The sequence below is a fragment of the Netta rufina genome, assembly GCF_964035555.1.
Source record: "Netta rufina genome assembly, chromosome: 13".
In the NCBI taxonomy this organism is placed as follows: domain Eukaryota; kingdom Metazoa; phylum Chordata; class Aves; order Anseriformes; family Anatidae; genus Netta; species Netta rufina.
Window position 1 is genome coordinate 18,921,261 of NC_140136.1, and position 26,629 is coordinate 18,947,889.

The following is a 26,629-nucleotide window of genomic DNA, read 5'->3' on the forward strand; positions in this document are numbered from 1 at the left end:
TGATTTTTCTTATGATAAGATGTACAGAGACTTGTCTGTCATGAGAAAAATGCTGGTTTCTAGAAAAGTTCACAGCGCGTTCAAAATCCTGGAACAGCGGCTTTCCTACTCTGCCACTGCTTTGAAACACAAGAGGAGGCAGGTGGGAGAGGGCATGTAATAGCACATTCCCTGGATTCTAGGTACAACTTAAATATGCTTCTCTTTTCCAAGCATCACCCAAACTACTCTTTCAGCAGATCAATATGTGCCCCGCATAAATAAGCAGGGGAATACATCCTACCTCGCATTTTCTCAATAAAAACAAAAACATGGAATAGTCTGTTTTTGGCCCAGCTTGGTGCTGTTAATTGTTGAACTGCCATCTTTGTCTGAATTTGTATTTAACAATTTTTTTTAAAAAAAATCTCATTTCAAGTGTAACATAGATGGCAACACTTACAGTTAATCTAGAGTAATTTCATCTCATATTTATAATATAGACTAAATAAATACACAGTAGCAAACATATTTTGTTTTTAAAATATTCTTCTTTAAAAAGCATTATATGAAACAACAGAAAATAATGGGTCATAAATACAAAAACAGCTGAGCATTAACAGCAGAAGCCAATCTTGAGTAGATTATTGCTGTTACAAACTGACATCATTTAAAAGCTAATTATTGAGGCTTTTACTAAGCTTTTTGCATTTTGTCAAATGAGTGACTTGGAAAAAATCAGCCATTCTCTGACATTTGACAACTCATTTCTATAACAGCATTGCTCTAGATCCTGTGAAGTGTTTAATTATTTTTATTTTTATTTTTCAGAAAGCAGATGACAGAGAGAAGCGACAGGAGGCTCATCGGTTCCATTTTGATGCTATGTGACATGCCTTAATATTTGTGAAGGAGCTGCTACTCATTTGCTTAATTGAAATACTAAATTCTGATTTGTAAAATGATTACTGTGGAAAATATTGCTGGTGTGCTATTTGTAAATGTTGCATTATTTGATATTTATTTGGAACGTATTAAAGGTAGAGCTGAATGTCTTGTAAGGCCTTCTGGAGGGGGGAAATGTATATAATAGCATTCGGTCTTTATTTAACAAAACTGTAAATTTATTTTTCATAGTATGAGGGATCATATTGCATGTACCATTGTTTACATACCACCCATTCTTTAGTAATAATCTGACAGAAATAAAGCTGTGTAAATAACGTTTAGCATTTCAGTGAGCAGAATACTTTGTACCACTTGAATGGGTATTGTCATTTATACATTCCTGCAAAGTAAACTGCCTTTCTGAAAATTCATCTTGAGCAGTTCCTCAGATGATGTAATTGTTGATTGATTGTACTAAATGGTGCTCAACCTGAAGTAGTCTGCATTTTTCTTTATTAAAATCCATATGTGCAATAGAATTTAGGAATTGGAGAACTAACAGAAACCTGCAGAGTTGATGCTAGGTCAGTAACTCATGGCATAGATACAGTATTTATATGTTGGTTTTGGAGAGAAGATGACAGATTTGAAAATACATATATGGTCATAAAATGTATTAGCATGGCACAAACTGCCTTTCTAAATAACCTATAACCATGCTTATTTTAGGAAGGCCTAAAGTCATGGAAGTTACTTTTGGAGTGATTTTGCTATTTATTTTTAAGAAAGGTGAGGGAAATGTTGTTTGGTCAGATGTTCTTGTCTTTTAAAGAAACTTTAAAAAGAATTTTGGAGTGGAAGGAGAACAAGGACTGACTCCCTAAAATTCATTATTGATGGATGAAATTTGCAAAGATTAAATCAAGAACATGATAGGAAGCTCAGAATAAGCAATGTACAGTATGCCTAAATAGTATAAGTCTGTAATAACCACAAAAAAAAAAAAAAAAAAGAACAGCTCAACTCTGTATTACAGTAGTGATTCATGTTAGAGTGGCTCACTATATTCAGGACCCTGGTATACTCCCTAGAAGTAATCAAGCTTGTATTTTTGATAGTTGTTCCTATTTCCATAGTGATATTAGCTTGTTTATTATTGTGCATTTAAGTCTGTCAGCTTGCATTGCTAATAAATACTGTTTGATAAATTAGAACACATTTTCTCAACAAACTTAAATTATAAAAGCATTGGTCTTACAGGCAATCACCTCAGTAGTGTTAGTGATCAGTATCTCCTCCACCCTGAAAGCTGGTATGCTCGTCAATACAGGAAGAGTTAAGAGAGCAGGTACAAAACTTGAACTGATTGTGTCCACCCTGAATCACAACTCAACCCCTTTGTTATGGGGCCAGGGCTGAACTGGCCCATTATAATAGCAGCTCCAAGCCAAACTTGAGAAAAGTACTGAAAGTCTCCTCCGTTACCAAGTTTTTATTTGCTATTTCTTATATGAACTGATAAGATTCCAACAAAGGAGACTGTCATATTACATTCCCCCAACTATTCAGAACAGCATATTTTCTTAATACACACCTTTAATATTTCTCTTAAAGTAGCATGAAAAGGTAGATTTTTTTTTTTGATAAATTCCTAAGGCTATTGTATTTGTTAAACCCCATTGATAGAATTCTCTCCTAATAGCAAAATTAATAAAGGGTTTCATAATTAAGAGGAAGCACAATTTAATGTGTTCTTTCTCTTGGATGGTTGGAGAATAAGGCTAAATGCATAATGCCACTGTGGCAGCAAAGTCAGCCGTAGCTCTCTGTCACAATATAACAAGCATAGATTAGCCTCCTTATGGTTTTTGGAAAAAAACAATTAGGAATGAAATAACCTCATGCTGACATTTAAGCTGCTGTCAAGTTAACAGAACAATGAACTCAGTATCTGTTGCTTTAAGGTGGTTTGCATGCTCAGTAGCGCATCGCTGCATCCCTTCATGTACAACGCTTTTTTGGAGCCTTAATAGCTTTCTTATAATAAACTTTATGACAGATTCTAACTGCTCAGAGCCTGGCTTACAACAGTCCATGCATATTATTTTGAATTAAGGCATTAAATAGTGTTAAACCTCTTGTCAAAGGTTTTGTGTCATACTTTGGCTTTCTTTCTATTCCATAGGCATCAAAATTTTGTTTCAGGAAGGGTGTTACCCTTCTGGCAGCAAGTTTAAGAAAGCAACATCAGTTAGAAAGTGTATTTCCAGGTAATCTTCACTGGAACTGAGAAACAGTTTTAACTGCGTAAATTTTCAAAATACATCCACCCTAATACAGCCCTGGTGAGAAATGCTATTGGAAGGCTTCTTCGGTGTGAAATCTCACCTATATAAAAATACTGTTGACATGCCAACTGACAGATGGCTGTTGAAATACCAGCTTGCTTTGTTCTCATTTTCCATGAGAAGCTTTAAGACTGAATCTTCCTGCTAGATTTATCATTAATGCAGTATAATCCCCAACAAAAGAACTAACTTTTCTGCTGCAGATTAATAGGCATGTTCTGTATAGTAGGGGATCCTTCCTCTGATGAGGCCATCTTTAGTAATAGCTGCACTAAAAAGATTTGCTACAACTCATTGAAGAGTGATCACTATAAATGCACCAAGTCAATTCAGGACTCCTAGAACTTCTTTCAGATAAGTGCCACTTAATAGAACAGAAGTCAACCCATACACTTCCACTATATTTTTTTTTAAAGTCGTCAGAGCTTAGTTTTGTCAAAACAATGTTGAAAGGGCTGAATGTGCTAGCTTTAAAGGTATTGATAACCAAAGAGAGAGATTTTTTTTTCCCATCTATTACTCAAATGTATTCTAAAGGAAAAAGCAAATTTTTTTGATCAAAGACTCAGATGTGTCAAGAAACAGAGAGCTATTGAGTTTTTAAGTCTGAAATACTGCTCTGCTGCTTCAGTAGCCATATATTATCCATTTGATTTTTCCCCCATTTTGGCAACCGGATCTTTTTGTTGAGGCTCTAGTAATACCAGCCACAGCTGTCACAGAAAATATCAACCACATAGCACCATTATTGTAATTAATTCCTGTCTTTGGTGAAAAATGGAATCCCTTCTGTGATGCAACCCTTAAAAAACGTAAAATATATTCCAACCTTGTTGCGTGACTTGTGCTAGAGAAGTTTTTAGATGTATTCTAATGCTCAGATCTAATTATATTGCCTAGCAAATCCAGAAGTACACAGTAAGCTTCCTGAAGACTATCAGTATCCTTAATGACTACTAGAAAGTTTTCTCAGTTACTTAACTCAGTAGTAAATAACAAAGTCAATTATACATTTCTGTATGATTACATATTATATTGCTATACTGAGGCACCTGCATCTTCCATCATTTTCTAATTAGAAATCATATGTAATTAAGATTTAACAAATGCACCTAATCCTATTGACAAGCCCAAGCAACAGAACAGTTAAAATGCTACTCCTAACTTCCTTTCCTAATTACTCACTGTTAACATCTGTATTCTTGCAATCTCTTTTAAAAACAATACCCAGGTCATCTCAAACAAGTTCAAAAACTGACTGTTGGTCCAAGGCTATTTGTGATGTACAATCTGCTACCTGAAAGCAGCAAATATGTTAGGTAGTGTTAAAATTTAAACTTCTTTGCAGAACAGTAAAACCAAAAGAAGTTTTAAGGAAGAACTATTGGGAAGAAGCAAAATCAGTTCTAATAATGGAAATCCAAAGGTTTTATTGTAGCAGTTCAAGGGACTCGTTATTTAACTGGTTGTGCACGTATTTAACTACCTGTATCAAAACGAGTGGTCCCATTCCCTTCCAGGAACAGCTCCCATTCGAGAATGATGACAGCTCAGTAGAGCAGCAGAACACACACCTGGCCATCCAAAAGCAGTTTTTAATCTCTGTTAACTACTAAACTCAAGCTTAATGGACCTGACGGCACAGCATTCTCTTCCCTGGAAGAGAAGGCACTCTGCAGGCTCAGAAAGTGGGAAGCAAAAGTTTTTTCAGACCTGTCAGCAGTTTCCTGTACAGTATTTTAAAGCACCACTTTTCACAAGAATTGTAATGAGACAAAGCAACAGGGATGTCCAGATGAGGAATTTCTCTGAAAGCAGCAGTAAATGGTAGCAGAATATGTCACAAATGCACGAGTGGATCCTGCTACCCAGGTCTCCCACACTGACAGATGGATGCAAGCCTGCAAGAGAAGCTGGAAATGCTCCTACGCTTCCCCAAGTGTGTAATAGCTCTGTCTGACCTCCTAATGGACAAACTAGAAGTGCAACTTTTCAGTTAAATTGGCTATAGCAGCCCGGTTCCTTGCAATTACTACCAACTCGTATTGAGCACGAGATTACTGTTTTTTCTTTTTTTTTTTTTTTTTTTCTCCTGTGAAACAATTGACTACAAATCGTTTACGCAAATGCACATTCAGCTTGCAATCTGAGAATCAGGCTGCTTGTCTCATTTCTTGTATCATCAGAAGCAATAAAAATACCAGAGCCAAATGTTGCCATCAGCTACATTGTGCATTCAATAAATAAACAAATAAATAAATAAATAAATAAGCACCCCCTAACAATCTGCACGACAGCATAGTCAGTTTAAATATTTTGCTTATGTACTTCAGAAAGGATACAAACCTGTGGATGACTACAGATACAGTAGAAATCATTACTCTGCTTGGTATTTTCTAGGGTTGCTACAGTTAAACATTTTTGTTAGCAGAGAAGAACAGCACAAAGCAGATCCACCGAACGAGGACTACTTTTTACGTAGGAATTTTCACTGTAGAGTTGAACATTTCCTCCCACCGCTGTAAAAACGTACAGTTAGGAGAGGAATAGAAAGCAACTGCTTCATTCAGCGCTGGAATGCAGCAGCTCTTGAACAGTTCATGGGAAACTCCCCTTCGAGAAGCGACCGTATCGGCTCTATTTGAAAGGACAGTTCGAGTAAGCGGAATAATAGAATTATGTAACTTGGGATTTTGCCACAACATCAAGCTTAATACTTCCCATCAAGCTGTTTGTAACACTGAAATGGCTCTGTAATGCCCAGAGGCGCTGGGGACCTTTCCTCCAAGGTCTGGGCTGTCCCCTTCAGGCCGCCAGCCGGGAGCAGGAGCGCGGCGCGTTCCCGCAGGACACGCCGAGCTTTGCCGATTGAACCGCAAAGCACCGCGAGGCGAGCGGAGCTTCACGCCTTACGCCCACGCTCGAGGCTGGAGCAGGCGGCCCCGCAGGCTGCACGCCAGCACCTAAAGGCCCAGCTGCCGCCTCCCTGGGGTGGGCTCCAGGCTGCTTGCCCGAGCCCCCCCGGGGAGCCCCCTGCGGCAGGCGGGCAGCCCGTGCCCGCTGGCCCACCTCGGGCCCCGCCGCTCCTCTCGCCGGCTGCCCCGAGGTGACGGGGCGGCAGCCGGGCGGGCAGCGGGCAGCGGGCGCCCTTCGCTTAACTTCGTGTCGAGCCCCAGCTCCGCGGGAGCCGTCGCAGCATCCGCACAAAGGGCGTGTGCCGGGCTCCCGAGCCGCAGGCAGCACAGCGCCGCCGGGAGCGAGGGGGACAAGGGGGGGAACGCCCGGCGGAGCGGGGGCCGGCTGCCTGCCGCCCCCGGGCAGCCACAGGCGGGCACAGCCCTTCGCCTTCCTCCGGCCGAGCCCCCGGGCCCCTCTCCGCAGCCGGGCGAACCCCAGGACTCGGGGGGCCGGGGGCAGCCGCCCCGCGCTGCCCTCCCGGGGCACGGGGCCGCCGCCCCCGCTCGGTGCCCGGCCCGGCGGGGGGAGCGCGGCGGCCCCGGCGGCTGCGGCTGCTTGCGGGGCTCGGCGGGGGGCGGGCACATGCGTACAAGCGGCTGAGGCGAGCAAACCCCCCTCGCGGCTCCAACCGGCTTCATTCAGCGGCTGGGAGCCGCCGGGCTGCGAGCGGAGTGGCTCACCCAGAGCCTCCTCCCCGGCCCCCGGGGCGGGCCAGCCCCGACGGTGCCCGCCGAGCCCCGCTCTAGATGGGACTGAGCGCGGCGGCGGCTCCGGGCTCGGGAGAGGGAGGAGGAGGAGGAGGAGGAGGAGGAGGAGGAGGAGGAGGAGGCTGAAGCTCCGGGCATGGCCGCGGGCGGGCGGGGGCCGGCCGAGCCGTAGTCGCGGGCCACAGCGCCCTCGCGGGGGGCCGCCGCGCCCGGCCGCGGCCATGGAGCGCCGCTGATCGCCGCCGAGGGGAAGCCGCCGCCGGGAGACGATGGCCCCGCACCAAGTCTGCTCGGTGCTGGAAGGTAGGAGCCCCCCGCCGGCCCCGAGCCCCCCGCCGAGGGAGCTGCCCCAGCCCCGCCGCCCCTTCGGCTGCCCCCGCCGCCCGCCCTCGGAAACTTTTGGCCGAGGGGCCGGGGCTGCTCCGCGCCGGGGGAAGCCGGCGGCAGCTCGGGGCGAAGGGGGCCGGGAGCCCGCAGCCACCCCCGGCTGCCCCCGACCCGTCCCGGCCGGGCAGGGTCGGGCTGCGGGCGCTCAGCGGCCGGGGGGACGCAGCCGCGGGTCGGGGGATGCGGGGCTGCCCCGGGGCTCGGCCGTGCGCCCCCGAGACGCGTGGAGAGCTTCGCGCTCCATCTTCTCGCAGCCGGAATGCTCTGGCTGCCCCCCTAACTCTGCCGGTGCGATGTGTAACTGTGGGCAGGGTAGCGGGCTCGCTGTCGGGAGCGAGCTGTGTTTTCAGCGAGGTTTTCACGAAATCAGTTCCTGCTTGACCGGTATTCACCTCTGCTTCACTTGCTCTTCAGGCTTGTAAATCCTGTGCCTAACTACTTCAGGCGCAGAGGTAAACAGCTGAGGAAAGCCAGCCTCCCCCCCCCCGGCCTTTCCTTATCTGTGCTATTATTTATAGAGCCCGACGACAGGCGAAGGGTCTCTGATGGAAAACAAAGCTAAACGTGGCAGTTAACCTTGTGCCTCACGAGATGGTTCCTAGCGCTCTGCATCTTCTTCAGCAATGCCAGACGTGCACCACCAGGGATTTTTTTTTATTAAATTATTCCATTAGGAAATTTTGGAATGTCTGTTTGCATTATTTAAGCCATCGAGGCATTATTGCAGTGGGGAGAACTGTTTCTGATGTGCATTGATGTCTTTCCACGGTATGAAAGTTGTAAAGAAGTCTGTTTTAAATCCAGAATGTTTCCTTAGCCCATGAAATCCCCTGTCTCTGATCTGAAGGATAGTTATCTTGAGGGTTTAAATAAATATTTTTCATTTATTAGCATAATAATTGAGAGAGAAAGTCTTTGCTTTCAGCAAATGCCCATTATATAGAGGTGTTAACCATCCACTGGTTTTAGACACCACAGGAACAAAAGGCTTACTGGGTAAGCCCCAAGAAAATGTAGTTAGTTTTATTTTTCCACTTCCTCTGTAAGTAATGTAGCACATAGTTAAATACCATAAACCATGGTAAAACCACCATAAAATAGAAGTGACAATTCAGCTGCTTAATTACTTTCTACGTACACAGACTTGATTGCATTTCAGAAATATCTGATTCTTCACAATTTGACTACAGGGTTTCTCCTGAACAGAGCTCACTCTGATCGTTTATAATCACGCTAGTGTCCAGTTAAAAAGAAAAGCACTTCTAAAGGAAGTTTTTAGTATTATTTACAATAAATTGCACAAAGCCATTAGTCAATAAGCTGTTAGTATTCAAAATGCATCACTTGCCATGGCTACAGAAACAAGGTATCATTACTTAGCATCATACATGCCCTTTTATCTCTTCTTCACTAGAAGTCTGCATATAGTCAGTCTTACAGCTAATCATGAAGCAGAAGAAAAAAAAAAAAAAGAAAAAGATTCCTATAAATAGATGCACAGATTTAATCCTAAAATGAAACTATGGGAAATAACATTCAAATCAAGCCACCATATTTACAAACTGCATCTTAAATCCTGCATGGAAACTCAACCTACAATGACAGTAGGGTTTTTTTCTCTATATAAATGGCTTTGTAATTTACTTACTGAGTTCTGCTGAAGCCCATAAGAAGCACCCTGAAGCTCAGTACATTGAAAAACCCTATATCTTTCAATAATACTTAAAATGGTTTCAATCAAGTTCTTAACATGAAATGCATGCATACATTTCTGTCATCCACAAAGGCTGTATTTTGGGCTGCGTACCCCAGGGCAGGCGCATCATGCTCACTTTGGGGCAATTCACCTTTCTTTTATTATACTTGTTCAGAACTATAGGTTATTCCTCAGCTATCAGCAATAAGGGCTGACTAAAAGAAACATTTTAATATAATTCTTATTGCCTTTATCCATAGTGTTCAGCCAAACTTGTAAAAGCCTCACGTTATGTACCAAAGCCCATCTCACCCTGATTGTTAGCTCCCATCCAGACAGTAGTGCTGAGTACCGAGGCTGCCATAGTGCTGCAGCTTTTGTCAGAGTGGAGCCCAGCCCACGTCTGCCTGCTCTCTCAGTAGCACTGGGCTACTGGAGGCCAGGGTGCTCCCTGCATTTTGCCCCTTTAAAGGCAAAGCCTTTTCCTCCCTTCTGAGTTCGCAGTGAGTTTTTGACCAGCACTAGAATCATTCTTGAATTCTAGCACAGCTTGCAAAATGCAACTGCTCTGCAACAATAGGGCATTATAGCCCTCTATTTCATACGAGAGAAAAGCAGCCGCTTTCTTGATAAGCCATGTTTCTGCTAAGCATTGGAACTAAATATAGCATCCTGAATTTCCTCATATCTTCCATTCCCCCAGAATGTGTTGGCTATGGGCGTGTTCCCATTTTTCAGCTATGCTCCCCTCCTTCATTTCCATGCACTGATTGGTTAAAAGAAATAAATAAATAAACCGTAAGTTAAATCCAGACTATGTATTAGTTTTCCACTGCTTTGGTTATTATGCTAGATCACCTTAAAAAGCCAACGAGAGAATTCTGTAGTTTCTGTCCTAATTCAACAAACAGGGCTAAAACAAATTACCGCTGCTCCCGGAAAGTCGACATTCCCAGCCTTGCAATGCAGTCCAGAATTATTTCCAACTCTGCAGGTTGCAAGAATGTGGACTTCTATGATTAACTTCCTGCCGTTCTGCTCAGCCCCCTCATTTGCATTTTGGCATGATTTTAACAGCTAATTTCTCACAAACAAGTAGTGTTAGGATGTAAAGCTTCCCTCCACGTGAAAGCTAGGAGTTACAGTCTCCTGCGCCCGGTCAAAATAACATCCTCCTGTGCAATCAGAAGTTGTACAATCAAAAGTTGTAACAATGACCCAAGAAGCTGAAAGCAAGCAGACAAAAATATAATTCATAAACTATGTTCCTGATTTCATGACTTGTCCACTGAAACCAACAGTGAATTACTGTTTGTAAAGACTAAAGTGGTCCTAATGAAGGCTGTAGCAAGTGTAAGCCAGAATTTCATTTGTTTTTTACCTAAAGATGGGAATAATTTGCAACCATTTCTGCTGCACTCAAAAAAAGAAAAGCTAAGACTGCTTGCACTGTTAAGCAATTAAGGAAAAGTAACTCAAGTAACTATAGAATATTTCAAAAAGGTGCTGTGTTAAATACAAGATTATTTGGTGGTATGCATTATGCCTTTTAATACACATACAAACTTAGTATCCAAAATGCGCTGCTCCCAGAGTAGCATAACTTCAAAAACATTAGCTCTCTAGTTTTCCTAAGACATACTTGACAATGACAGCTAAAATTTTTACAGAATAAGCTGGTTACAGGTGCATTGCTATTAATAGAAAAGTTCAGTCTGTAAGTCAGGTATATAGATGCAGTTGGAGTACAGAGTAACACCAGGCTGAAGCTAAAGGAGCTACTGAATTATGTATCTCGATCTCATGAAAAGCTAAGATGATCTGCACCTTCCCTAAGGTTTAATTCATGGAGAGAGATTAGACAGAAAGATTACTCCCCAAATGCAACTTTATAAGCTATTCATCATTTGTGAACCTGTCAGAAATTCACATTATAATTTATTGCAGGGATGGCGAAGGGAGCAATTAAATGTCTGCAGTTGTACCAGAAATCGCACAGACTCTTGTCCATGTTATTTACCCCCCGAACAGGTTACACATGCAGTGAGGGACATGCTTATCTAGACTCAGGCAAAGTCTTAATTATAGTATCTTGGCTACAGTTGGGGCTCTAGCACTGCAAACAGGCTTGCTGCTTTTCTGCCTTGTATACTCCAATTTGGTTTTTAATTAACTAAGCACTTAGCAGTCTTGGACAACCTACATAGCTTGCTGCCTTTCTTGATACGTGACTGACAACTGCTGCCTCAAATACAGCAAGTGGCTGGGGTGGGGGAGTGTAAATTTTTCAACAAAAAACCAGCAGGTAACTTTTCATGAAAAAATCCACATTTCTTTTATTTTAGCTTATCTTTGTGCTTCACTCCATGTTCCGTTATTACAAAGCTGACCCACTATGCACCAGGAAGGGACTGCCAAGATGTTAACAATACCTGTCACAAAACCTCCTCCTTTAGCAGACAATAAAATCCATGAACACAGAGCAGTCTCTTTTCCAGGGACTAAGAGCAAGAAGCCAGGAAAAAATATTTATGCTCTACATTAGCTGCTCTCAGACATGACAGAAGACAGAAGAACATTTAATATTAATTCCGTGACAGATGTTCCTGAAAAGATGTCCACCGAAAAAAAATACGCTATATTGATAATAAAGAAATGAAGGAATAACAACGTTTGGAACAGTCTGATCTATTTCTAAGTGAGAAGTATCACTATCCAACTGTTCTAGGAATAAGTAATCTCTGGGAAAGATGTATTCAGAATAGTCATGTACAGCAGGATCGGTTCTGTCAGCTACAGGGAACCCATCTGAACTTTAAATCAGTGTATATGTTTTAATAAGGTTTTTGGAACCCCTCATCAACATGGTTTGCACATGCAGCCTTCTCAGCAGTCGCTTGCTGCACACAGCTTGGAGATGAAAAAAGATCTTCCATATAAAAAGGAAAGTATCTATTTAAAAAGTGAAAGATATTATTCTTCTGGCAGAAGTTTTGCTGGCAGAGATACCCAGGATTGGATTATAAGTATCAGGATGTGGAGCAAACTGGTAGAATGAAGCAACCCACAGCTGCTCAAATATTTCTGATGGAGGAAGGGATCAGAAATGTTAAATGTTTTGGGCAAACCTGGAGGGGACTCTGTCACAGATCCATCCAAGCGTGAATTACTCTGCAGATGATTTTTATGAAAGGGAACTGCCTGTACCTCCTGAACCAGTTAACCTAATTTCTCTGCAGACATACAGACTCCCAGTTTGTTTCTCTGGCAATCTTAAAGAGAGGAATCCCTACTGGAAACAGCCGGAGTGAGATGAAACTCTTATCTGAGCATAGACCTGAGTGCATTCAGTCTGCTGGCATGCTAATGGCTAATAAGATTTGGATCTTAGAAAGGCACTAGAGTCACTGTTAATAGCTGATGAAGCCCACTTCTGCTACCAACATTTGTGAGGAGGATTAGAAATGGGTTGGCAGCTCCACTAGCATGTTCTGGGTAAGACTTACAAACAGCTGAAGTACATCTTGCCTCATGCACGCCTTCATCTCTGTTACTTTATTCTCTTGCAATCCTGCAGTATATTGCAGTAGCTCAATAAATATTAAATAAATAAATTTAAAATTGAGAAAATCACTGGGGCTGTTAATAAGCTAAGTTTTAGGCAGCCAACTTTATTGCTCTCTGATATTCATTTTAACAATCTGTGAACGTCCTGTTGAGACCACAGAAAAATCAGGGAGTATATACAGACTGCGAACTGTAAGAGCATGTGAGATTCGAAAACTGCTGTGTTTTCATCCTCAGCAATAGAATTGTTTGCTTAAAAAAGCAGCAACAGATGCAATCCAGTATTCCTTTTATCAACTTGCAAATGTCACCAAATGCTAGGAAGAGAGGAAAAGAAAACTTATTCCCATGGACTTTACAGTTTGTCTGTTTCTGAGTTAAAAATGGCTTGAATCAGAAAGGCGCTCAATTAGCTTCCTGAAAGAAAAGGAGGTGACCACCCACACAGAATTGCACTAAGTCCAGAGTGCCTCTGTTTTCCTTTTCCCACTTTACCTTGTTTGTCCAAGTTGAAAAAGTTATTTACAAAACCTGTCAAATACTTTGCATACAAGCAGCATCTAACAGCATGGGTCCCTATGCTTGATCAGAGTCCTTACAGGCAACTAAAATGCATATGAACAAATTATGCTGTACGCGTACTCTTGGTCAGAGAATAAGATAAAATGTAACATCACAAATGCCTCCACTACATTAACAGCTAAAATTGAAGTTTAGACTAATGTGGAAAATCATTGGATGTAATGCTGGGATACTGCAATTAGCAGTTACTGAAAGTAATATTAATTTTAGCATGCAGGGGGGAAATTAAGAGCTGAGTTTAAGAGTAGTACACAGGAAAGGACTCATTCCCATAAGGCAAAACACAGTATATAATTAAGATCAAGCATTTGTTACTCAGGGCTGTATCTGCCAGAAAGAAGCAGGCATCCTGGCAAGATGTTCTAACATGCATGACCTGCGTGTTGCCAATTACCGTCTGTTTGGACTTTATGTACACAAGGTGCTGCCTAATCCAGGGCGTACAGCAGAGAGAAAACAGTGAATCCCGCTCTAAGCAACGTCTGTCAGCTTCATCCCTAGGATTCTGACTACCACAAGTACTAAGAACATGTAATGCTCTAAATGATTAAGTCTTCATTTTTCAAATGGTGGAATTTTTCACTCTGTTTCTAAGTTTTGCTTGATTGCTCCCAACTTTGATATTCAGCTTGCCCTGCATGCATAGGTGCCCCATTGTTATCCCTGAAGACAGACACTGCTTGCAGAGCTACACAGCACATCTACTGTGTTTTCTCTATATGTGAAGATCCCTAGAGCATGCAGAAAAAGCGGAGGAAAGACGTACCATAGAGAGCTCAGAGCAGTAGTGTATTCCATGAAATCTGAAGAATGCTTCTTGCCAGAAAGTACAAGCATATGTCAGATTTGCAGCCTACAGCACTTGTTTCTCTAAGCAAAACACTGGTTTCTTAATGTTGGTTGAGCATTTGTTTACTATAAAACTATATTATTCCCATGTTTAAAGAGAAATAGGAGCCACTCGTTTTTTAATCTATATGTGTATATACTTCACAAACCAATTAACAGATATTTTTTGCATCTTATATTCGTTTTAGAGAACTTTAAGAAACGTCAGCAAATAAAATCTTGACTCCTGCAAAAAAATGCATGGTTTATTACACCAGTTCAGGGGATTCTTTTATGTTATTCCATAAGCCTATTTCAACAACCGAATAGTGATGATAACTTGCAACGTATGATTAGTGTCTTCACGCTTAAAAGTCTATATTACTGTCTGCAGGCTATGTGATCTAAAACATTTCATGCAAAGAAGTGAAGAAAATGAAAAATAGATTGTTTTAAAGGCAGAAAAAAACCTTGCTGCTTTTTCTTTATTTCCAGTTAATGTCACACAGGTAAAAGCTATCAGAGCTTTAAATGGTAGTACATAAACATGCACCATAATTAATGGAATTTGTCTGTAGCAAATACCAGATTCATGAATAAAAGAAGCTCCTCTTAATCTGTCTACCTCAATGGCTTTGCTGCTGTTGGTTTAATGGTAGCCCCTTGTACAGTTTAGATAGGAAGGAGAAACTTAAAATAAGTTGCAGAATCACTTGTCTCCATTGTCTTTAACAACTAAATACGTGGAAGTTTATAGGTCAGTCTCCACAATCTCAGTATTGTCTAGCAGAATTCTCACCACACTCCTCCATGAAAAACAACCCTAAACACCCTTCCGTCTCTTTGATATTCAATGTAGTCCTGCAACTGTGCACTGGTTGTGCTCCTGCTTACATTATCAAGCCACCTTCAAGCATTTTGGGGCACCTACTACTTCTGTTTTCCGTACCATAGTAGAATACAGGGCTAAGTCACACATTACCTTTCATCCACACAGAAGAATGTCGTGTTTCAGTGACACCTAAGAGACTTTAAAAGATGAAAAAAGGAACAACGGAGGAATACTGTGTCTCATTTCAAATTCAGGTGCATTATAACTATTTGAATTTCAGTTTATCAGAAATAACAAGGTGATTTATGATCCTTCTGAAAGTGCTACAAGACTTTTAGTGAATGTAGTTCAGTATCTCCGCATGTCTGCTCTAGTCACTGTGCCCGTGTTGCTGTATGCACTCTCAGGACACCGGTTTAGCACTAGCTCTCCACTGTGCCGTCCTACAGGATCTGTCTCTTCCCTTGACATCTTCCTTCCTTGTTACTGGTTTAAATTAGTCTTTGAAATTTGAAAATGTTTTCCAGGAAGCAATATAGATTTGGGACACCAAATGACTGCTTTGTTGTTTTTAAAAATTACACTAAAATGGGTTAATGGAAGCAGTCTGAAAGGTTTAAAAATATCCTGGCTCATTTTTTTTCCTTCTTTTCTTTTCATCCTGAACATTAATAGGCCTTGTTTCCAGCCAAAAAGCTCCCATTTGCTATCATGCACTGTATTGTGTCGTGTAAATGGACCCAGTTTAAGGCAATGCTGCCTTAGGGGTTTCTGCCCACTACTCTCAGGAGGAACAGATATACATGTAAATATAAGTCCTCTCTCCACCTTTTCGGTCACAGAGATAAGGACAGCCCACCTAGAGAATATTAAGCAGTGTGTTTAAAAAAAAAAAAAAAAAAAAAAAAAAAGATGTGTTTATCACCAGGGATAAAGGTAATGGCAAAGGTAGGCCCTTAAAGATTTGCTACCTGGGCTGCTTTGAATACATCTTAGGGATTGAGAGCAAGAGAGGGAGCATTGCTAGAGAAAGGCAAGAGTTGGAAGAGATTTAAAATGAAAAGGATGAAAAGGGCAGGGAACAATGAGAAAGTGGCATATACTTACTATATCCACTCATCCATATACGATGACAAAATTAAGGCAGTAAGACAAATATTCAGACCATTTATCCTCTATAATTGTCTGCCTACCCATGCTGTTCTGCAGGAAACATGCACTGTTCCTTTGCACTTACACACACACAGCTCTGGGCTATTTATAGAAGTAGCACAGGCTTTAGTGAAAACCAATCAGATTTTCTCAAGTCCTTTTAGGAGGCCTGTTTCTGTCTCCACATCATTTCAAGAAGGGAAATCACTGGTTAGTACAACTGAGTATCTGTTCGGATGTTCTTTGTACCTGTAGAAGAGACCACGGTCACTGAAATAAACATAGATGCTTATGGATGTTCTTAGGGGGAAAAAAACAAACAGACCAAAAAAGGTATGCTATAACAGCATTAGCCACAGTAGATAGCTATACTAAAAATAAAAATAAAAATAAAAATAAAAATAAAAATAAAAATAAAAATAAAAATAAATGCAGATTTGTCTCTGATAAGGGACTATCTGCATTCATTCTGTTAGTCAAGAAAGTATTTATTCAAGATTTCCGTGTTTGTTTGCTTTATGAAAAAAAAAAGCCAAAACCCATTTTGCATTTTAAGAAGCAGCACAATAAAGTGGTCTAAATTGATTTGAGCTTGCTATGTCCTTGCAAAATAGAGGGTGGTCATCTTTAAGAAATGGAAAAAATGGTCCTTGTCGAGTTGTCTCATAACCATGTGCAGTCTGTTTTAATATGGGTAGAAAGAAGAGAGGGCAGCAGAAACATACATAATAAAACAGAAATGCAAGACTGACACTTCCAGGGGCAGACTTTGATTCCTTCCATCCCTCCCCAAGATACTAGATCTGTACCAACATTACAGTGGCATCTATATGAATTTAGTCAAGATCTCAGTAGTTCATAGTCAGTGCATGCTCCCTCTGGAGCTCTCAGAAGGGCTGAAAGTCTAATACCAACACAGAGAATTTGCAGATAGAGAAACTGCCATTTCAGCATGAGCAACTAGGATGCCTGAGCAATGAGAGGGAAAAATCGGGAAATAGAATGAACTTCTTGAATGTGACAATGGAGTTCCTGTTGAAATCTTTTTTTATAGGGATGAGGCCATGCCAGTCTGACTTGGTATTAACAAATCAATTAAGAACACAGGAAGGGCCATACCAGGTCAAATCAAAGGTCCATCTAGCCTGCTATCTTGTCTTGCACAGAGATGCAAAAGCAGAGGTCTCAGACTGTAAAAGTAGAACAAATGATATTTGCCTCAAATTCTATCCCAGACTCCCAGCAGTTTATGAAACAAGGGGTTCTTGAAGCAGAATCTTCCACTCTAAGGATGTGTTATGACATTTGTGCATTAAAATAAAATAATCTTAGTTTACTCTGAACATGCCACCTGCTAGCTTTGTCTGATACCCCCTGGTTCTTGTAGTGTAAGAGAAACTAAGTGCTCTCTGTTCCCTGTCTCAGTATGATATTACAACTTGTATTCTATCTGCCCTCAGCCAGCTTCTGTCCGAGTCCTAGCCTGCTTCACCAGTTCTCTAATGTTTAAAATTAGAGGTATTCAAGATGGAGGCAAACCAAAGATTTGAAGAGGGCATAATAATATACTCTAACTTCATTCCCTTTTCCCTTCCTGGTAATCCCTAACAATTCAAGGAGACAAAGCATTTTAGGAAAATCAGGAGATTAAACCTGCTTTAAAGCTGTTGATGAATAGGGGAGTGTGGAATCCTTAGTGTGTGCTGTTCAGACCAACTCTTCTTGGGTGCAAGGGAAGTGTAATCATAAGGCAACGTTTGAAAGCAAGACCATTGAGACAGCTTCTTTTCATGGAAGGAAGGAAAAGGGTTGGGGGAAGAAATATAGCAGAAAATCTTTAACAGGTCAAATATCAGTTCAAATCACAGGTTAGTTCAAACCTAGAAAATGCCAGCATGTAACAAAATGCATCAGCAAACCAGCATGCTTTCAACAGTGTACATCCCAACATCATAGCTTCTGTAACTACTCAGAGTAAATCTCACCATCACGAGAACTTGCACCTGCACTGTTTGCAGAAATCACTGCTATGGGGTTGTAGCAGTGTCACAGCAACCAGTCTTGCAGATACAATTCTGTAGCACTCCTGAAACCTCTGTAGGGATACGACCATGCAGTGTCTCCTGTGGTCCTAATTAATTTTGTGTAAGCTAGGGAAGTCTGTTGTATACACATTATGCATATGGAGGTGTAGGATAAATACTGTTCAATAAAGATGACAAACATCTCTTTCAGGATATAAAAATTATATAGAAGATAGACACCATTTAACTTTATAAAATGTGTTCAGATCTGTAGACCCTCTATAAAGGATTCTTGAAGTCCCTTTAAACAATAAATGATCATTTTCATAAAGGCTTTCTTAAGGAACATGGAAGAAGAACCTGCAGTGTACTTAAACTACACTAGTTTCCTAAAGCTGAAATTAAAAAAAAAGGACATATATGTGCTTTTATGTGCATGTATTTTTGTATGTTCTGAGTTGTTTGGGCTAGTGATTCTAGGATTTGCATGAATTAGGATTGCATAAAATGGTCTGTAATTTTGTTCAATTACTGATGCTTTTCCTGTTCAATTTCTCTTACCAGTGTTGCTGGTAACAATCCTTGTAGTGGAAGGGATTGCCATTGCACAGAAGACACAAGGTACAATTTTGGTTTGATGATTTTCTTTCCAAAAATGTAAGAGTTTAGTAGTGTTGAATTAAGCAATATAAGTCAAAGTATTCAGATTCTCATAGGTCTTGAATTAATTATATGAATTCTGGTATTGTCCATCCCTGCCCCCCCCACCCCCCATCATTTACTGCATTTTTTCCAGTTGAACAAAGCCATCCAGTCACAAAGAACATGAAGGTTCATTTACCCAGTTAAAATTCTATGGTTTTAGAATTTAGAGGTGGGAAAAAAACACCGCGGAAATTCCTGTTTTCTCTATCTGACAACAAGCTTTTCAAGCAGTCCACCCACAAATATTTTTAAAGCCTATACCTCCTGAGGGGGGAAGGCAATAGTTTCACAAACCTTATTTTCTCATATGTGGGATTCATCCACACATCGGAGAGAAGAATTCCTTGAACTGACACCTACAGAATTTCCTTGAACAATTTCTGCAGGAGAGACGAAGTTTTCACCTCCGTAAATAAAGGCTGCCAAGATATCAGTGGAAGGTGATGTAATTTGCAACTTACTGTAGGCAGCTATGACCTGTATCAGCACGGACTCCCTCTCAAAGGTCTGCAAGGAAAAACTGCATAAATATAAATAACATGATGAGAGCACCCCTGTGAGATTTAGGAAAAATCTAGCAGAAACCACATACTCTGTTTCTTTCTCTCTTCAGTTCTGCTGATATCAAAGAAGAAGGTCAAAGGTACTTAATAAGAATGTTAGAAGGATCATACTGCTCCCAAGCCCCTTCTCCAAGGATAAAGAAATCTGATCTAACAAAGCTTCTGTGAATGATCCAGCATGGTGCATGATCACAGTAAAGTGCAACATCTCAGCCACAGATCGTATTTTCCTGCATCCAGAAAAAGAGAGCTTTGATCTTAAATGAGAATCTTAGCTACCAGTGCAATCTACCTACTGCTATTAATTTTATTAACTACCATTGCTGTATTTAATTTATTTACCTATCATAAGCATTTTTTATTCCAACAAACTATTGTAAATAGCTTAAGGGCGATATGCTTTAGTATAGTCTGGAATCAGGGTCAAAGTAGTAAATGCTGACAAATAGTGTGGATTACATTTGCATAGGAATGGAAAAGACACAGGACATAAAATAAAGCTGTTCTATTGGCAGCCACTGTAACTATATGACTTAGAAAAAAGCATCAACAAATCTAAACTCATGTGGGTAAAAAAAAATTTACTCCCTCTCTTCCCTTCCTGAGGATTACTGTACAGATCTTACATTCAGAAATTGTGATCTTATCAGGATATACCACACCACTAAATTGACCAAAAGATTTTCCTAGCTAGATATTAACAAGTGGCATCTATGATAAGAGGGTTCTCAACCAAAACAAATTACTTTCTTCTCTTACAGGCTGTGTATTATGTCAATGTTTTACCTTTGCAAAATCAAATTTGCATGCTTCCAGGAGACATTTATTTGATCTCTTTATTTTCCCTCAAGGTGGGCAAAATATTGGATTGAATCGCATTCCTCCTACCCAGTGCGATAATTGGGTGCGGACTAGTAATGGAGGACACTTTGCTTCACCAAACTACCCTAACATGTACCCACCAAATCAAGAGTGCATCTACATCTTAGAAGGTACCAGCTATATTTCTCTTTTGTTGTATTGTAACCTTACTGTTAAATTGATTATGTTGAACTGTTAAAACTGTCGTTTTAACATATCATCAAGTATCGTATAGTCATATTGGTAATATAATCAATTCTTTAGTTACTTGGTTGAGTGAGAAGTTAAATGTACTCTTTTGGGTAACAACAGCACGTGAATATAAAAGGCAAACATAGGAATCATCAATATGGAATAAGGCATAACCTCACAGCCAGACAAAGCAGCATCAGATCTTCTGTAATCTATGAAAGCACAGAACTATTAAGATAAAAAATGTGGCTTATCTTAATATCATGTAGAATATTGCTGATAATAAATTGGAAAAGATGGCTGAAGAGCTATCTTTAGCATTTATCAGATCACACTATATTAGTCTAAATCTATCTCAGGGACAGCAAATCTTTATGCTGCCCTTTATTAATAAAAACCCCGCACCTGTCTGTCACAGTAGCACTGTACTAAAAATGGACACTTGTCCATTTTTGCACTACTGAAGTTATGCAATGGGGATAAAAAAAAAAACATTAACTAGAAAAAAATACAATCTGATGGGAATATCTTGGATAAAGGCTGCAAGACTTGGGACACACTAATTATTTTTCCTCTTCCTAGATTGCATCCAAAACCCACTGAAGTCAGCTAAAAACACTAGTTTGCTTCATCATTAGATTCATATCAATTAATTGGTGTTTTTCAAGTAACAAGTTTCAGCGAGTTTTTATTTGTCCTGATTAATATGGACCCTCATTTTTGTTTCCATGCATGCACATTGGAAGTTTTGTATCTTCCCTGCCACTGAATGCATGGAGAGCAGATATCCTGCCCAGCTTTAGAGTTCAGACACACTAGATCCAGTGCTGGATCTTCCTTGTACAAGGCAGTTTCCATGGGGCACAGAAACAGCTTCCATGCCTCTGTTCTCACTGTCATTTCACAGGATCATTGTGGGAATCTGAGCGAGAAAAAAGTCCTCCACTAAGAGATGGTCCTTCCTGCAGACCACTGCCAATATGTGCAAACCAACAGCCAGAAATATTTTTAACTCATGTATAATTAAGGTGTAAATGTCTAAACAGTGTTAAAGATGTATAAATAAATCCTTTTTGCATCCAGAAGTAGACAGCATATGATTCATTAATGCTGTTGTTCCAGATACCAAGTAGTATCTGAAAGTTCATATAGCACAATAGATGACACTAGCAAGAAGCACTAAGACTATACACACAATATAAAGGCATGGTTCCAAACTACAGATGTGAAAGCGTGCTCTGATCAGCGATCTGATCCAAATCCTGGTTCAGACTTACCAACATCTGCAGTCATTCATATATTGATAATATATATTAAGCAATTACACTTTTCTGAGAATTCTACTAGAAGACATCTCCTGCTAAAGGATCTCCAAATTTGGGCTTAATGTTTAGTAAATATATCAGCGAGTAGTAGTTCTTGATATCTTTTTCTTTTCCATTGTTTTCTGTATCCCTCAAGTTTTTTCCTTTTTTTTTAATGTACTTTGTTCCCAGTACAACGCTAATTTATATTTTAATATTAAACCTTGCTTGAATACCTTCGCATATGTGTTGATATGTGTTACACATGATATTTTAAATTTATGTCCTTGCTGAATTTTCAATTTTAAAGGTCAAAGAAAAAAAAAATCCATGTCATTCCATGAAAAAGTATCTCCCACAGAATCAGTTTTAGAATTTTCATTAGAGTATATCTAAGTTTTTGTGGCAGACTACTAGGCGTATTTTGAGAAGTGTCTAGTCTCTTTATCTTGCTGTTTTGGAGGTCTCTCTCCATTTCATGTCTTCATGTGTGTTTTATATAGATCTCCATTTAATCTTTTGCTCAATTTTTTATGTCTAGCTGCTCCACGACAAAGAATTGAGTTGACCTTTGATGAACCTTATTACATAGAACCCTCATTTGAATGTCGGTTTGATCATCTGGAGGTTCGAGATGGACCTTTTGGCTTCTCCCCTCTCATTGATCGTTACTGTGGTCTGAAAAGCCCTGCATTAATTAGATCAACAGGGAGATTCATGTGGATCAAGTTTACTTCTGATGAGGAGCTGGAAGGAAAGGGATTTCAAGCAAAATACTCATTTATACCAGGTAAAGATGCCTAAAATTAATGACCACATTAATGACCATTTGCTCCCATGGAACTCTGTGGATGTGTTTATTCTGTCAGTCTAGAGCTGTATTTCTTCGTAAGTGCATATGAAGGCAAAGTAACAATGCAATAGTTAGAGGTGTCTGTCGTGCTAATCTTGATGGATACCTGAATAAAATCACTTTGGGAAATTGACCAAAGGGAATTACAGGTCTGTACTTTCCTAGTGAAGAAGTCAATTGATCTTGTTTGTACTGAAGGCTTTAGCAACTTCCCTCTTTGGTATTCTAATTTGTACCAACTCCACCAGGGTAGTAATGGAAAGAGCATTTATGTAGACTAGCAGTTTGGCATTTTCAACGGCCTATCTTCTAAGGAATATCAGACAAGATGACACAAAATATCTGAGGTCAATCTATAATAGCACTTTCAGCCAGATGCAAAACATTTTAAATTTTCATTTCTGAAAAATCAGAGAAAATATCTATACAGCCCAAATATCAACTATTGATATAACTAGATACCCTCAAACAATGGACTCAGACAACAGCATTGTTCTTTGCTCAAAGAACTGTAGTTTGCAGGGTATGAAGGAGAGGGTAATGCGCTTACAGTGCCTTTAGACAGACAGAAACTACACCTGCTCTGTTGGGCCACTTAAAACTGGCAAGCATTCTTTTTACAAGTGAATTTGAACTGATATCCTTGTGTAATGCTCTATTGCTGTACTTCATAGATACAATACATGGGTAGCTAACAGCATTTTATCATCCTTTGGGACAAAACACAATGTACAAAAGCTAGCTCTACTGCTACTATAAATGCATAGACATGCATAATTTTTTTATGCCATCTTTACCCAACTGATCTTTAACCCTACAACACATGAAAATACTATACACAATTCTATATTACTATTTATAGAACTGTACACCTTGCTAGGGATTTAGACTTGGAAACTCTCCACATTAACGTAGTAACCAGTCCACTGAGAGTGATCTGCTAAAATATTTCCATGGGGACAGTACTTATGCATCTTGCTAAGTCCGTTTCCAAAGCATCATTAACATCACTTTCAAAACTAACTTAGCCTAGTTCCAGGCTGAAGTGCTTTCTTTGCGTAGACTAACGTCTCATGCACATGTACACACTACGATGTACGTGATTTGCTTGGTGACTTTCTACGCCACACCTGTGACGTAGAAAGTCTCCATGCATCTTGTGAGTTTCTGTGTGATTTGTGAGGAAACACATATCGCTGATATGTGAACCGTGGACAGTCCAGCCCATTTTAGACCCATTTTTAGCCAAGTCCTAGTCCCAGTAAAGTCAAGTACCATTGTTTAACCATTATGAAAAAGTGTATTCTTAACTCACTAGTAATTTACATACAGTATGTTACCATAGTTTACTACACAGACACGTACAATACATTCACTGTGCATTTAGAAGGAGGAACAATAGAAGGAGGAACAATAGAGGAGCAATCAACGCTAAATTCTGCCCTAATAAATGATACCTAGAACTGTGATACTTGGCCTAATATAAGCAGCATGGGTACCCAAGGAAAAAGTATCTTTAGTATTGAGCTGTCTTTTTTTATGTTCATTACTAATAGCAATTAGCAATTTCAAAACATCAATATATTATAATCTACTCCAGTTCAAATTGTTCCCAGACATACAGACAACAATCTGATTAAAATGATGCACACAGAAAGATCCCTGTACTCTTGTGAAGCTCCAGTGATTTCAGTGAAAACTGGCGTAGTTAAAGTTAAGAATGTATCATAAGGACAAAATACCTAATTATAATTTTTGGTGTTAGACTGGAAATCCGAACTGTTAGCATAGAATTACAATGTCAATCTTTGTGAAGTAATGTATTATCTAAAAAAAGTTTGTCTCTGTAGCCTTCAATTGATTCAACAAACTTTCTGGCAATTTTTATTGTGACATAATAAAAATGGACATCATCTTCAGATTATAATAAGCCTTGAAGTGATTGTTAAGAATTGATAGCCCCCGTGACTCATGGCTTCTTTCTATTACAGATCCTGACTTCACTTACCTAGGAGGCATTTTAAATCCCATTCCAGGTCTAGTATTACAGTACCAATTTCTTTATATATGAAATTTTAAATTAATATCGTATTGCATTTGACAGCAAGGTATATGTTCTCCCTAGACTGCCAATTTGAGCTCTCAGGAGCTGACGGAATAGTACGTTCCAGTCAAGTAGAACAAGAAGAAAAAACAAAACCAGGACAAGCAGTTGACTGCATATGGACAATTAAGGCTACTCCAAATGCTAAGGTGAGTTTCATTCATATCATTCAGCATGTAATGGGTTTCCAAGTAATTAGTAACAGGTAATAGTGATTAGCATAATTTCACACTTTCATTGAAATGAATTATGTATCAGTAGCTTAGGAAATTCAGACATAATATTGTTTCTGAAATGCAACATATACAGCAAGTCCATCATGTTATCTTCCTATTATTTGAAACTTTAAATACAAAATAACCCTGAAAACTGTTAAAGCAACATTTTCCAAGGACATTTGATTTGGCCCGTGGTTTTATTGGAAAACTGCAGGTAAAAATGCTGGCTAACAGCTTTGATAAACTACAGTAAATCTTGCTGCTATGATTTAAAATTTTGCTGCCAATAGTTCTGCTGGAGGATTTGGTTCTGTTCAAAGTCAGCAGAACGTGTACCTGGCTCCTCCCCAGTCTAATTCACAGTCCAGCACCTTCACTAAAACCCCATCTATCTCATCAGCAGTCTGAGCTAAAATGAAAGGTTTTACCTGGAAATGCCTGAGGAGCTATCACTTTTTCTCTTCTGACTTTGCTATAGGATCATACCCTCTGAAAGCGCCACAGTAAAATCTGGTTGGACTTTTCTGAGTCCCAAAAGGCGCATGGTAGCTGCTTGAGTCAAAAATCAGCAATAGATATATAGGTACCTGATATTTGTGATTGTGTCTGCAGCATTACTTACGAATACTACTTATGAAGACTACTTATGAAAAAACACACTATCTTATAATCATTAAAAACAACTTAAGCTTTATTGTTGTGCAGAGAGAAGGATTCCAAAATACAATAACCTGAGCCTGTTTTCAAAAATAGAGAAGCTACATAACATTTCAGAACCATACACTTGCTAATTACTTACAAATTGCACTGAATATGTAATTTTTCTCTGTATAACATACACATCTGTTATTTGCTTCTGTGTGTGTATTAAAGCACATATTACTACTTGCCTGTACCACATGTACATAAAATTTTAAAAATATGTATTTTTAATAGCAGGACTTGCCAAGCTGACAGTCATTCTTATCCACTGCTAAGAGTTAATTAAGTAGCCCTATTCACCAACTTCCAAATCAGTACTGAAACAGCAACCTAAAAGACAGAAATAAGAGGACAAGACAAGAAACTAAAACTCCACTAATATATTTGAGCCTTTGAGGAAGTGAGTCAACCCCCAAGAGCCCTGTACTAGTCTGAGTAATAGTAGCAGTTTTCCAGAAACAATAATAAAACCATTTTCTCTCTACATTTCCACTTGAGTGCACCAGGTCTCATGCTTAAGTATTTTAATAAATTATTGAATGTTGCCAGAAGGCACAGTTGTAGTTGGGTCAGTCCTGAGATTAGATCATCATCCTAAATTATTGAGTTAAAACATTACAGAAAAATAACTCTTCGTATTCTAAGAGTGGTTTCTCGAGCTTCAATTTTGGCAGAATTATGGTGATAAAACCCATTAGATCTGATATGGTTCCATCTCTTGAAAAAACTAAGCATAGACATTTTTAATTTCCTCAATTTGATTTTGCATTAAAAATATATTTTTAAACTAACAATTACAGCAATGAAAGGGCTTACAAAATCTGCATAATATAAATTTAATAAATCACTCCAGATTTCAGAAAATTACTAGAATTATCAGTATAATCTAAGAGCAAAGACCTTTTATATTTACTTGCCTGGCACACTAACTAGAAGGAGCTTTTGCAGAGCTGAGCCCTTTCAATGGAATTATTCCTTTGTTTTCATATGCAGATAGCTCTACTAAAAATGTGCCAATTTATTTTTAGTTTCCATTGTAATTTCACAGCACATACATAAAGCCAATCATTAAATGAAAATACCAGCACATGCAGCTCAAACCCCCCAAGTTTGTGAGATAAAACATCAATAGAAGATGGGTTCTCAGTGTAGCTGAGAACTTCCACTTGTGAATCTAAG

General features: G+C 39.7%; 2 protein-coding genes across 3 annotated transcripts in view; both read left to right on the forward strand.

The window, feature by feature from the left end:
* The window catches only part of ITFG1 (integrin alpha FG-GAP repeat containing 1), a 70,677-nt gene extending 69,315 nt beyond the window's left edge, over window positions 1–1,362 (forward strand). The window contains exon 18 of the mRNA XM_084294619.1: window positions 811–1,362. Coding sequence (XP_084150745.1) covers window positions 811–870 — 60 coding nt within the window. The 3' untranslated portion in view covers window positions 871–1,362. The remainder of the gene's footprint in view (window positions 1–810) is intronic.
* Window positions 1,363–7,062: 5,700 nt separating this feature from the next.
* NETO2 (neuropilin and tolloid like 2) overlaps window positions 7,063–26,629 on the forward strand; it is a 29,117-nt gene continuing 9,550 nt past the window's right edge. For both annotated transcript variants that reach the window (XM_084294635.1, XM_084294636.1), the window contains exons 1-6: window positions 7,063–7,183; window positions 18,513–18,569; window positions 20,068–20,208; window positions 22,115–22,363; window positions 24,418–24,462; window positions 24,552–24,679. In XM_084294635.1, coding sequence (XP_084150761.1) covers window positions 7,150–7,183; window positions 18,513–18,569; window positions 20,068–20,208; window positions 22,115–22,363; window positions 24,418–24,462; window positions 24,552–24,679 — 654 coding nt within the window. In that variant the 5' untranslated portion in view covers window positions 7,063–7,149. The remainder of the gene's footprint in view (window positions 7,184–18,512; window positions 18,570–20,067; window positions 20,209–22,114; window positions 22,364–24,417; window positions 24,463–24,551; window positions 24,680–26,629) is intronic.